Genomic DNA, 14,856 nt, shown 5'->3' on the forward strand with positions numbered 1-14,856 from the left:
GGCAGAGAGAGAGGGAGTCACAGAATCGGAAGCAGGCTCCAGGCTCTGAGCCATCAGCCCAGAGCCTGACGCGGGGCTCAAACTCACGGACCGCGAGATCGTGACCTGGCTGAAGTCGGACGCTTAACCGACTGCGCCACCCAGGCGCCCCTATAGTGGATACAATTTTTAACAAAAAGCATATTAAAATCAATTAGTTAGAAACTGCTAAGTGTCATGAGGAAGATATAGATAAAAGAAATAAAGATTTAAAAAAAGGAGTTTCTGGAACTGTTTAAATCCAGAAAAAAATAGTTTGAGGACCTCTAATATGAAAGTTCTCAGGGCCAGCTTCTGTCCAAAGTCATAACCCTTAAAGTTCCAAAACAATTTAAGTTATAAGATAGTACTTCCCACAGGTTCATTCAGGATTTCCTGGAAATTTCCAAATTATCGGGAATACTTTGGATTAGCAAAAAAAAAAAAAAAAAAAAGCGACTATCCGGTTTTGCAGTTTGGCCCATCTAGGAAATTATCCAATTCATACTTTCTCACAGTCGTTCCCTTATTTACAAATAAAGATCAGATAGACTATATATTAAGCTTATAATTAGAGGAGGTCTCTGAAAGGACTAAGGAAAGCTGTACATTAAAAAAAAAATTACTCTCCAATTTCTGATTCTAAGCTAATAGTGAATAACTGTAAGCTGCCTTTTGGATCTTTAAGGATGAAACTAAGATTCAAGAATTTAATTTTGTGTTTACATAATTTATGTGTTCATCACAGACAATATCAGAGACCACAGTTTAAATTATATAATGGAATAAACAAACCAAATACACCACAATCTCTTGTACCTTCCATATCCTATGCTGTGTCATTAGGAGCTATTTTGAAGTCATTAGAGATTCTTATGCTCTGATAATATTTTGAGAAGAAAATAACATAAAATCATCTCAAGCAGTTACATATACTAAATATTTTCAAATTGGATGAAATGTGAGAATAACGTTAGGCTCACGGTATAGAGAGGAAATAAGAAAAATAAGGACACCTGAATTTTATATAAAGAATATATTTCTTTATGTGAAAGGATTACTGTGTCTTGGTGCCCAAAAGAATTGCAGAGGGCATGTTTGGAAAGTCAAATGTTTTATGTAAATCTAGAAGAGTCAGAAAGATCATAGTTAATGATGAGTGTATAATAAAAGTATATAATGAGAAAGCAGTTTCAAAGAGAAGCGACTGAAGAACACAGCTTTCTTTTACATATAAACATTCTGTATTAATATTACCTAAAGTCCAAAATCTGAGAACAGACCAATTTACAGTAGGTATCCTTTTTTACATTTAATAAAATTTTTTACATTTTTACATTTTTTACATCTGCATTTTAATAAAAGTTTACATTCAAGCAACTTCAAGAATGCAAACATACTTTAAGATCCTATGATCTTACATTTTTGGTGAAACAATTATTTTTCTGAGTGACTGCAAACTAATGAGATAATTTGTTGAAATTTATACTACGAAAAATTCTTATCTGGACCCCCAAAGCCTCACTTGGAAGCTGCTATTAACTATTTCCAAGTACTGTCTCTCCAATTTACCTTCTTCATCTGACCCAGTTTTTAAATATCCTTAGTTCCTTCTTATGTGTAAACTAAATTTTTCTTACTTAATAAATCAGAAAGGCCAAGCTGAATTTATCTGGTATTAAGTGAAAAAAATGATGAAACTATATAACATTTGACACATACAACATAATACTTCATGATAGTTGTAGACTTTCCTAGCTACTGCTACCTTAGACACAAATGGAAAAAAAAAAAAAAAATTAACACATCAACAACATTAAATACTCCTGTAGCTTTGCATTTTAGAAGGTAGAATTTATTTTTGTAACTGTACTTAAGTATAATAAAAATAATTCACAAAGAAGCATAAATTACATGGTGGACTATACTAATACTCTACAATAAATGAAACAGTTATACTGACCTAATCTCTTATTTCCAACGAAATTTTAGATGAAGCACCTTACCTCATTTCTCATGATTCTCCAAAGATTTAGTGTAATTCGGCCAACAATATTTATCTCACTCATTGTTTCTGATCCATAGTCATCTCTTTCAGCTGCAAATCTGTTCTCAACTTTGTCATCTACAGAAATAAATAGACTGTATCAGGACTCACAGAAACCAAATTTCCAAGCAAATTACGCCAAATAAAATGAGAATAAAAATGAAAGAGAAAGATTAAAGATGAAATATAATTCACTATTTTGTATTAGACTTAGAGAGTGAATAATCACTATTTTGATTAATAAAACAATTTTCTTTCCTCTAAGTTATGAAAGTGGGACGCCTGTGTGGCTCAGTTGGTTGAGTTTCTGACTTGATTTTAGATCGAGTCATGATCTCATGGTTTGTGAGTTCAAGCCCCGCACTGGGCTCAACATTATCAGCGGACTCTCTTGGCAAAATCTCTTCCTCTTTGGATGTGATCTTTCCCTCTCTCTGCCCTTCCCCTGCTCATGCTCTAACAAATGAAACTTAAAAAAGACTCTAAGTTATGAAGGAATTTTGTGAAATGTAATTGAAAATTATATATTTTTAAATAATAAAAATGTGCATACACACATATTTTAAAAATAATACTCTTTTTACTTTAAATTTGGTTAATTTTTGGTGCCATTTTTATGAACACCTAACACTAAAGCATTCCTTTAGTATTAGGATGAATATGTTTATAGTTACATTGGTCACTTCCTGGAAAACATGGTAGAGTTTTTAACCTAAACTCTCTGAAAGTTTGTTGACATCAATTAATGACATTCCTATTCAGAATGAAATTCTAACTGCATGGACCACTAGATGAAGAGTAGAGTTCTGAGTCTAGTTTCTTAGGTGATGACTTTACCTAGAATAGAAATTAAAATGTGTTTCTCTTATATGATACTGGATATATACAAATGTTGTTAATTAGAGGATCTGGAATAATAAATATATTTACTATATGCTGAATGTCTATTATGTTCTAAGAACTTTATTGTTTCTTTTACTTTAACCTAGCCACTTTATTATGTTAGTATAATTTGCATTTTGCATTGTAGTAAATTTTACTCAGAAATGTTATATCTTGTCCCAGGTCATACAGAAACAGAACCAGTACTATAAACCAGGGTTACCTGATTCCAGACAGACCATGTACACACATTCATCCCTCTTCTTTAATTTAAAGAGATGATGTTTACAAGTTTTTTTCATCTAACACTTACATAATGTTTACTGTGGTCTTAGGCACTGTTCTAAGTACTTCACAATTGCTCTATGAGATAAGTTGTATTATCATTCTCGTTTTACAGCTGAACAAACTGAAGTATAAATAGGTTAAGTAACTTGTTTGACATCACATAGCTAGTTAGCAGGATCACCAGGATTTGAACCTAGCTAGTCCTTCTCCAGAATCTGTGCTCTTTACTGCCTTCCTAACCATCCCCTTTCTACTGTACCATGTTGCCTCATAAAAATGGCTTCTGTGGTATTCTTAAAGGACAAGACCCTGGGGCTCCTGGCTGGCTCAGTCAGTAGGGCATGGGGCTCTTGACCTCAAGGTTGTGAGTTCAAGCCCCACATTGGGTATGGAGCCTACTTAAAAAAAAAATGTATATACACACACACACGTGTATATATATGTGTATGTCTATATATGTGTGTGTATATATACATATATATGTGTGTGTGTGTGTGTGTGTGTGTATATATATATATATATATAAAGGACGAGCTTTCATTCACTCTTCTGATCTTAAGTCATATACCTTACCTGTTACAGCTAATTAAACTAATATGTACACCTGAACATTCATGCTGCCTCTCCTGAATATTCAGAAACCTATCCCAAATGAATGTTGAGAAAATTGAGATATACCACACTATTCCTAGCACCCAAGGGACACAAAAGCTACAAGAAATTTATGCAGTGAAAACCTAAAATTATCTCTGCCTTTTTATTCCAAGCTTTTTGCATAGTTCAAAATATTTATGGTCTTTGAATCTTCTAGCTTCAGCCTTTCCCTTTAAAATTACTAACACTTGGGGCGCCTGGGTGGCGCAGTCGGTTAAGCGTCCGACTTCAGCCAGGTCACGATCTCACAGTCCGTGGGTTCGAGCCCCGCGTCGGGCTCTGGGCTGATGGCTCAGAGCCTGGAGCCTGTTTCCGATTCTGTGTCTCCCTCTCTCTCTGCCCCTCCCCCGTTCATGCTCTGTCTCTCTCTGTCCCAAAAATAAATAAACGTTGAAAAAAAAAATTTAAAAAAAAAAAAAAATTACTAACACTTAAGACATTGTACTGAAGTCATAACCTCTCCCAGGAGTTCTCTTGATTAGTTTTCATCAATATACCCAAAGTATATGCTGTTGTCCTAGTCAGACTTGTGACTTTAAAACCAAGTTATTAAAAATTCTACAGTTGTAAGGAAAAACATAACTCTGAAAGGTGCTTTATCAACTGTAATTTTGGTATGAATGTTGTTGCCTCCCTCCTTCGAACAGAATCAGACTTGTGGGAAACAGCCTTCAAAATTCATGCAATTTTTTTAGCCTGATACCCAAATAAAAATCAACAGCGTTCCAACCAAAAGCATAAAACATAGAACCAGACAAAATAAAATTATGGTACATCAACCAAAGAAATGTTGTGTGCTTCATAATGATTATGAAGACTATCTCAGAATACAGAAAAATACTCACAATAAGATACTAGATGAAAGAAGCATAATAAAAATGGGAGAAATATGTGACTAAAGTTATATAAAAGAGGCTTACATATGTATATGAAAAATGACTGAAAGAAAAGATACCAACAAATATATTAACAGCATATATAACAGCAACATGGGGGTGTTTTTTCTTTTTTCTTGATTTTTGAATTTGTCCATAATGGAGTTATGATACATCTAGAGCTTACATAATTTAGTATTAAAATCAGGCTAGAACAATAGTACTTTTTAACACCTTGTCTTTATTCACTTTGTAATTTACTCTGTGGTTGAACCATAAAATATTCACAAGGCTTCGTACCTGGCACCCGAGAGATCATCTGACATAAATCAACACTTAAGGCAGCAGCCCTTTGTAAGAGGTAACCCCAGGAATGCATCTGAATTTCATATCCTAGCAGAATATCAGGATCATACCTAAAGGAATGAAAAAATTGAACAAGGACCACACATTTGAAGCTTTAATCAGAAGAATTGTTTCTTTGTGATATAAAATGCAAAAGATAAAAATCTATTCGGTTTCTCAGATGGAGAAGGGATGGTACAATGGCACCTATACACTTTCTATGTAAGAAGGAATAGATTAGAGTTTCTGATTGGAAGCTACTTTTATAAAGCAAACATAGTTTTTACTGAGACTACATATTCATTTGATATGACTTAGGAAAGAAGCTGATAGAAATTGGGACGAGAGAGGCATTACCACTGAAGTACAAGAATGAGAGAATGATTGAGAATATCATGAGGGTAGGGGCAGGGCGAAGTGTGAGGGCATGTGTGGACACATGTTTTGAAAAAGATCCCCCCAGGTCATTTTGTTGCTACTTCCCTACCCCTCTAACCTATATTGTCCTTAAACAGTTTTAAAATTTTTTTTTTTTTCAACGTTTATTTATTTTTGGGACAGAGAGAGACAGAGCATGAACGGGGGAGGGGCAGAGAGAGAGGGAGACACAGAATCGGAAACAGGCTCCAGGCTCTGAGCCATCAGCCCAGAGCCCGACGCGGGGCTCGAACCCACGGACCGTGAGATCGTGACCTGGCTGAAGTCGGACGCTTAACCGACTGCGCCACCCAGGCGCCCCAATCCTTAAACAGTTTTAAAGCTGAGAAAGAAAATGAAAACACCTTCCTTTTCCCACTTAATTTTAATTAATGACTTGTTCCTTACAGGAAGTAAGGCCTTGGAAATGACAAGTTTGTCCTCTAAACTTAAGAAGAAGGTGACTCAGCTTAATGGAAGAATGAAATATTAACAGGGGTGAGATTAATGTGGGGAAGCTAAGCAACAGAAACTAGGGAAAAAAGGTGCTCACTGCAGTCACACAGTTGCACTGGTAAAACTGCACTGATAATGTGCATCCAACTCAGAAAGAGCCTCTTTGTGGCTCCTCTTAGGACTTTCATAGTGACCACCACAGAAAAATGTTTGGTTTACAGTGCAAGGAAAAATAAACTTGAAGATTTACTTCAATGGAAAAATTGTATGAGAACAAAAACTTTGAGAGCAAAAGCTATGATTATGCTCCCAATTAGAAGCTCTAAATTACTGATTATTTTCTTATTGATAAAAGCCAAAAAGCAGAGTGAAAAATCATAAAAACCTATAAATTTGGGTTTTACTCATTGGTTATAGTCACTCTGAATTGGGGAATGTGCAGCCTGTCCATATTGTATTATTTAACACCTGAAGTATCACTCAAAGTATCCTAGTAGTAGGATCCTACTAATTTACTGATGCAAACTATAAATGGCTACTCTGGAAGTCTCTGGTATAACAATGAATCATAAGCAGATCATGAGATCTATTTTTAGAACTGGTTTGCTAATAGTTTACCATACTTCCATAACTGCTTTCTTAAAATGATGGGGTTGAATGGTTTTAGTTTTCACTTAGTCAACGAATACAAGAATGTCACAAAAATGTCTCATTTTTAATCCTGGAGTATATTTAAATGGCTGATGTCAAAAGAATTAGGTTCAAACATTTGCAACATCATTCTTTTTATTCTCTCCATCCCTTAAAGGCCCTATCAAAATACATTCTATAATATAAATTTCAATATCTGGTAATCTGCTTGTGACCTACTATTATACCATGGACTTACAGAATAGCTCTCAAACTTGTCAGGAGAAAAAGATAATGTATATATTATCCATGTGTTTTTCTCTATACAAATAGGGTTGAAATTTCTGAGAAAACCACTTGATCAATTTAACAGAACAGCCAAATGGACCTTTTCACCAACCTACAAAAAAGTGTTTTCCTGTTTCCGATTCTGTGTCTCCCTCTCTCTCTCTGCCCCTCGCCCGTTCATGCTCTGTCTCTCTCTGTCCCAAAAATAAATAAACGTTGAAAAAAAAAAATTAAAAAAAAAAAAAAAAAGTGTTTTCTTGTAAGAAAGTGCCTCATGGCTGGCAATTCTGGAACAAAGGGCAGGGGTAAGACATGAGTACGGGGAAGCAAAGGAAAATAAGGCAATAAGCAACAATGAGGCAAATATTTAATCTCAGAGATTAAAGGCTAAAAAGGTAGACTAATTCTTAAACAAAAAGTCCAGAAAGATCCTAGGGCACCCAAGAAAACAGAAGTCTCTCAACACTCTTCCTGCTCATTAGTCTTCTAACATAACATCTAATAGGTTAACATATCTTTGTTGATAGCAATTTCATCAATTCTTCAATTAAGTTAAACTCTCTTCAGGGCAGTTATCTGACAGACAAGTGCATCTTCCTGAAAACTATGCACCGTCTAAATTTGAGAAATTGGGGCAGAAATACCGTATCAAGTGGCTCTAAGGATTATCAGGGATAGGAGATTTGAAGGATTCCCATACACATATACCAGAACCCATGCAGTTGACTGCCTTAATACCAAGAACGACCAGAACAGGCATTACAATGTGGCCACAGTTGGCCTTGATCTTAAGAATGTGGAAGATTGCTGGAATGCCTACTGCATATATTTCTAAGCACAGGTACATGAAGAAGATGCCAGATGGTTACAGAGCCCTTCTTCTTCTATAAAGGCAGTTCTGACTTCTTTATCTGAATTTGCCAGATTCATAAAATATCTTATTACTGCAAAGATTATTATTCCAGTTAGCTATTTGCTATGTTGCAGCACCTAATAGAGTTGGTTAATTACACTTATTTTCTGATGTTTTGAAAAAATATGTATATTTTTAAAAGTTGTCTATTTTATAAACTGCTACTGCTCAGAGATGACTGCTGGAAAAAAAAAAAAAAAAAAACAACAACCAGAGAACACTCTGCTTCTCTTAACTGATTAGATTTTAGTCCTTTCAATATTTTCCAGATCTATTATGTATATTTATTTTTTGACCTAGAGGCCATTTCATCTAAAGAGACTCTTAAGGCTGATAAGACAGGTCTCAACTCAAGTTCAAAACCACAAGAATTTCATTTCTTCTGTGAAAACATTTGGTGACAATAACAAAATCTTTGTGACTTGTTCTTCAATTTTGGTGACTTTTATCAACTCTACCTGGTTTCTAAAAGTTATGGAAAGAACAAGGTTGGGTAGATGGGATTAGTGGTGAAGGAAAAAATAAAACTGGAGAAAACAGAAGCAGCAGAAATATGAAAATGATTTACTTGCTTAGGCAAAAAAAAAAAAAAAAAAAAGCTGTTTCCGCAACTAAAATTTTAAATAACCCATTAACATCTGTACAGAAGAGAGATGAGGGGGTTCTAACTAGGCAGTGGCAATGGCAGGGTGGGGTGGGGGAAAGGAATGATCTTGAAACATAATTCTGAGGTTAGATAAATGTAATATATGCATGCAGGAAAGAGAAAAAGGAAGAAGTCAAAGCTTATATCCAAGTTAGGAAGGCTGGGAAAAATGGAAAATTATTAATAAGTTCAAGGAAATACAGAGGAAAAAAATGATTGTGACAACACAATGGATTTGGTTTTACTTGTCTAATATAATTTCATACTACTTTTTATGTTTGCCATTTGAGGACATATAATATTAAGAATGGAAAAATACAAACAATAAAACTCTTAAAGTGTGCATCTATATTTTATTCAATTTTATATTTAGCACCTACTATTATACCTTACACTCAGAGTTAACATTTATGTACTGACCAGGCTAAGAGTTTTATGTGCATTATCTCATTTAATTTTCATATCTATTACCCATTTTACAGATAAGGAAACTAAAGCTTAGAGAGATAAGTAACTTGCTCAAGACAAAAAAACATATGCAATGACTTGGAGCTACAGAGTATTATGCTAAGCAAAATTAAGTCAGTCAGAGAAAGACAAACACTACATGATTTCACTCACATGTGGACTTTAAGAAACAAAAGCAAATGAAAAAAGGGGGGGAAAAAGAGACAAACCAAGAAATGGACTCTTAGCTATAGAGAACTGATGATTAGTGGAAGGAAGGTGGGTGGGGCAATGGGGGAAATAGGTGATGGAGACTAAGGAACGCACTTGCTGTGATGAGCAAGGGATGATGTACTGAACTATGGGATCACTATATTGTACACCTGAAACTAATATTACACTATATATTAACGAACTGGAAATTAAAATAAAACTTAAAAAAACCCCTGTCCTTCCAGTAACATCTTCCATTCATTAAGATACATAAGTTTAAAATATAGATGCAGAAGCATATAAAATAGCCATATTCTTAAAAAAAAAACAAAACAAAACAGAGCTGGCTGACTTCAAAATCTATGTTGTTAATAGCCAAATTATGGAAAGAGCCTAAATGTCCATCAACTGATGAATAAAGAAATTGTGGTTTATATACACAATGGAGTACTATGTGGCAATGAGAAAGAATGAAAAATGGCCCTTTGTAGCAACATGGATGGAACTGGAGAGTGTTATGCTAAGTGAAATAAGCCATACAGAGAAAGACAGATACCATATGTTTTCACTCTTATGTGGATCCTGAGAAACTTAACAGAAGACCATGGGGGAGGGGAAGAAAAAAAAAAAAAGGAGGTTAGAGTGGGAGAGAGCCAAAGCATAAGAGACTCTTAAAAACTGAGAACAAACTGAGGGTTGATGGGGGGTGGGGAGGGAGAGAAGGGTGGGTGATGGGTATTGAGGAGGGCACCTTTTGGGATGAGCACTGGGTGTTGTATGGAAACCAATTTGACAATAAATTTCATATATTGAAAAAAAGTAAAAAATAAATAAATAAATGTATTTGTTAATTTTCAAAAAAAAAAAAAAAAAAAATCCCAAACCAAAATCTATGTGGTTAACAAAGCCTGTGTTGAGTAGGTACTCAACAAAGGGGCTGAAAGAATAAAATAATCTTTTAGGGGCCTGTTTAGAATAATTATAAAGGACATTACAGAACTGAAATGTTGCTATTTAGGCACTTAATAATCATATGATCCTCTAGTGTAAGAACCAGAAATTAGTTTTATTTTGTTTACTACATTTTTCTTAATGACTAATATAATTCATGTTATGGACATGAAGAAAGTTACTACACTTGCAAATGATTGCTAAAATTCTCAATGTTGGCAGATAAGCCTGTTGTTGGGAATATATCTAACAAGGAGTACACAAGCATACAAAGCCCAGGGACATTACTGAACATGTGCTGGCACACAAAATGGTATTGACTAAAACTCTGCATGTTCTTTTTGCTAAGCTGCTTGCAGAAATAAAAGTGTGGGCACTGAAGCATCTGACATGTTGATGACAACCTCTGTGAGAAGATAAAAGGTAGGAATGACAATGGCAAGACTCAAATGGATGGGAATCCATCCAGTCACCAGTACTATAAAGAGTAAAAATACTTTTCTCTTGTTTCCTCCCTAGAGTGGTGGGTAAGCTGTGCATTATTTTTGACGTCCTGACATTTAATTTAATTTTGTTTTGTTGAAAACATGTTCTGGTTTTCTAAATTTCAAAATGGTTTATGCTAACGCATCTGGGTGGGACTGAATCAGATATTCAGTCTGTAGGATATCATCTTGATCTTTCATGCAGAATACTGTCTCAGTTCTACAGGAAAGAGTTCAACTACAGAAAGCAAACCACAGAAAGCAAAACAGAAAGGGGTGAGTGTAACGACACGCACAAGGAGAGCTTTTATCCACACATAAAGATACAAAGGCTATTCTCCAGCCTGCTTTAGGTATTTAAAAACCTAAGCCTAGCAATAGGCAGAAATTTTAAGTGCCTGGAAAAGTGAAGCATTTAACAGAAGGGTCCATAGTTACCAAAAGTTATAGTCTTTAGAAAATGCAAAAGATTCACTTAATTATTTTTAAATTAAAATACTTCTGTTTTAAAAAATCCTTTTCATAAATTTTGACAAGATTCTACTATCAATCATCCAGGCCAACCATCAAATGATCAAAAGAGATTTTTAAGGAACTATGTATTACAAAAGAGTATGGACCACATAATCCTAGATTTACGAATAGATTGCATACTAACACTTTTTGAAAACATTGGTTTAGAACTCAGAAAACATAAAAAAAAAACAATGTATTGAAATGTGGCTGACTCCCAAGGTAGAAGCCTATTTAATGAATAATACAATTTAAGTTTAGTACAGTTCCCCATTATTTCACTACCATAGAAAAATCACACTAAAATCCAACTGGGAAAGCCAGAGTTGCTAAACCAATACTTCTTCTTCAATCTTGAGAACGGAATATTGTTTTGCCATCCCTAGTCTGCTGGAAATGGTGATGGATGGTGATGAGAGGTAAGGGCAAAATTTTTCCAAGGATAATTTTACTTTTAAGGGCCACAGGAAGAAATTCTCTTCTTCTTTCCTACCTTTGCCCATGTTATTAATCAAGAGCAAGAAAGGACCCTCTGAACAAAAGCTGGAAAAATCAGAAAATACAAAACAATACCTTTTTATTATATTTGCAATTTCTTGAAAAAGTGCCTTCTCATCAGGTGCATAGGTAACTTCTAGTCCTGTAATTCCAGATCTAATCAGTAATGGGGTCTGATACCTGATATCTAAAAAATAAGCAAAATGTTTATTACACACATTGTGTAAGTAATATAAACCCTAAATTTTGAGTGAAATTATGCTACTGAAATACTTTAAATTAAGAGAGCATTCCCCAGGGGTGCCTGAGTGGTTCAGTTGGTTAAGTGTCCAACTCTTGACTTCGGATCAGGTCATGATCTCATGGTTCATGAGCTACAGCCCTTCCTTGGGCTCTGTGCTGACAGTGTGGTGCCTGTTTGGAATTCTCTCTTTCCCTCTCTCTCTCTGCCCCTTCCCACATGGAGTCTCCCTCAAAATAAACATTAAAAAAAAAAAGAGCATTCCCCAAAGTAAATACATAATTTAAGTCTATTTCTTAAAAACTTTCCTAAAGTTTTTCTACTTTAATATGAAACTGAAAATTTAAATTTCATTCCGTTATTTTCCTGAAAAGTCTACAGTCACCAAATTCCTCAAGTAATAATGTGTCACCTCAAAAAATTTCATTACTTTGCTTCTGTCTTTACTCTTCCCATAGGAAGAGCTTTGTTTAGTAGAGAATATTTTATTTACTTTTTTAAATGTTTACTTTTGAGAGAGAGAGAGTGTGCACACACGCATGCAAGTGGAGGAAGAGCAGAGGGAGAGGGGGGCAGAGGATCTGATTTGAACTCTGTGCTTACAGTAGAGCCCGATGGGGGGCTCAAATTCATGAACAACAAGATCATTGCCTGAGCCAAAGTCAGATGCCTAACCCACTGAGCCACCCAGGTGCCCCTAGTAGAGAATATTTTAATCAATGGTATGCTGGTAACTGTTTATAACTACTTCCTAAGGAAAAAAAAAAAAAAAAGACCTGATTTGTAGTGCTTGCCTTTTTCCATAAAAGACTCCTCCCTCTCCATGCTGATCTCAAACTACCAATGTGACACCAACTAGTTCAAAGAATTCATAAAAATTTAGTAACTGGATTGTGAGCTGGTACAAGTCAGCTCAAGCACACCATTGATTAAACTGTAAATTCCTACATGGTTTTGTTCGGTGCTAAGACTTCCTTCTCAGCTGACTGAATTCATGTATTATTATTCAAAACTGCAGAAGGACACTTGATATTTTATAAAATGCCTTTATATGGTATACTATATGAAGAACATCTAAGCCAAAAACATACATATGAACAAAATTGGAATACATCTTAAAAGTCTCTTTTAATCCATTAACTGACACTAATAACTTCTTAAAAGCAAAGAGAAACTCTGTATTAGCAGCAAAATACCAGCAATGCATACATAAGGAAGACTGTTCGCCCAACCTACAGATTATCATTTTAATTCAGTATTAGCAATTAATATACTATAAAACAATACTTAGAACAATATAAAAGGAGTTCCTTATACTTGCTTGGCTTAGATCTCCAGCACAGAAATTGACCCATTAAAAGGTTCATCCCAGGGTGGGTAGGTACAAAATTAATAAAAATGAACAAATACCTTGGCTGGAGACAGGCTTGTCTTTATCAATCACTATTACACCTGTGAGTTCTGTTTTGTCTGTATCTGGTAGTGGAGTGTCAGATGAAATGCAGTAAAACAGAGCACAGATTGGGTCAAATTCAGGATCTGGTTCTAAGTCTCGTCTAGTTCGAGCATGTAACTCCACACTGATTAGGGTAAGATTTTGTATCTATAAAAGGAAATAAAAATTAGGATTTTAGATTATTTTTTGGGACATGTTGAAAGAAATGTTTCACCAAGATTCCAAGGAAATATGTGTAAAATTGAAAAAAAAAAAAAACCATAAAGGACACAGCCACAGTTTAATACTCCACAGATTAAGGATTTTCACTTCTAAGATTAGATTAAATTAATTCATGTTTTTATTCTAGAAAAACTGCTTATGCTATAATTTCTCAGTGACAATACATACTTAAAACTATTTCTTTAAAATACATGCAAGTGCCTCTCAATTTTTTCATTCCTGTTTGAGAAAGAGAATGACTAGTCCAAGTGGTTGTTTATTTGAATCAAAGTCTGCTACTTTTTACTTTCTACCCAGTTAACTATGGTTTCACCTATAGTTTAAAAAGAGATGTATTTTAGTTTGAAGCTCCTATTAATTCTCTACTACTTCAATTTACTTCTGTATGTACTGGGCAAGTTTTTTTATAATAGTTTTTCTTTAAAAAATATAAGAATATTATGGCATCAACTACAACAATAGCTAGATTTCTGCCCATACACACTTTCTCTTTGGCAAAAATGCAAAAAAAGGTAGTATTTTGCTTTTTATACCTAGTTTCCTATGTTAATAAAAAATAAAAGGATTTAACTGTAATTGAGTAGAAACTCTGGGTAAAAAAAAGCAACTTAAGTTAGATTCATGATTACAGCCGGAATTATAACCATCACTATACCAGTAATACCTGGCAATACAAAAACAGTAGACTACTGTTACCATATTGGTAATTATTGAAGTCATATAGATTTAATGAACGATTTGTATTTTGTATTTATTTTGCATGCCAGCTGTTGAAGAAATGTAATCAATATAAGGCTCTCACTAGTGATGTGAGTAGAATTTAGTAAACTTCTTTGGAGGACAATTTAGAAGTTATCTATCAAAATTAAAAACAGACGTACCCTTTGATCTAGCAATTTTATTCCTGACAATATATCCTGCAGATATAATCATACATGTAGCCAAAATTTATGTATGAGGATGTGCATTAAAAATTATGATATTTCTAGTCTTTCATAAGTCATAAAAGACTAAAAACATAAATGTCTATCAGTTGAGGACTGGTTACATAAATTATGTGACATCCCATGAAGACTACATACAATGGAATACTCTTTAACCTTTAAAATTTTCAAAAGAATTAGCCAGATCTGGATGTTTTAGTACGAAAAGATCACCATAATACATTGAAAAGTGGAACCAGTGAGTGTAGTATGTGTATATGTATGTAAGAAATGTTAAAGCACATGCATAGGAAATTTCTGCAAAGAGACATAACAACACAGAACTACTTCTACTGCCTTTGGGGAAGGAGACTACTTAGTCTGAGGTAGGAGGGAAGCTTAATTTTCATTGTAAATCTTTTGGTCCTGATTGAATTTTTTTTACCAT

The 14,856-nt window shown here is 34.5% G+C and overlaps 1 protein-coding gene across 2 annotated transcripts in view; it reads right to left on the bottom strand.

The window, feature by feature from the left end:
- Nucleotides 1-14,856, bottom strand: part of REV3L (REV3 like, DNA directed polymerase zeta catalytic subunit) — a 176,077-nt gene that overhangs the window by 46,633 nt on the left and 114,588 nt on the right. For both annotated transcript variants that reach the window (XM_086707602.1, XM_086707603.1), the window contains 4 exons: nt 13,218-13,410; nt 11,642-11,753; nt 5,065-5,180; nt 2,025-2,143 (listed from right to left, as the gene is read on the bottom strand). In XM_086707602.1, the coding sequence (XP_086563728.1) occupies nt 2,025-2,143; nt 5,065-5,180; nt 11,642-11,753; nt 13,218-13,410 (540 nt within the window). The remainder of the gene's footprint in view (nt 1-2,024; nt 2,144-5,064; nt 5,181-11,641; nt 11,754-13,217; nt 13,411-14,856) is intronic.

This window comes from Puma concolor, chromosome B2, assembly GCF_028749965.1.
Source record: "Puma concolor isolate L17-30 chromosome B2, mPumCon1.1.hap2, whole genome shotgun sequence".
NCBI lineage: Eukaryota > Metazoa > Chordata > Mammalia > Carnivora > Felidae > Puma > Puma concolor.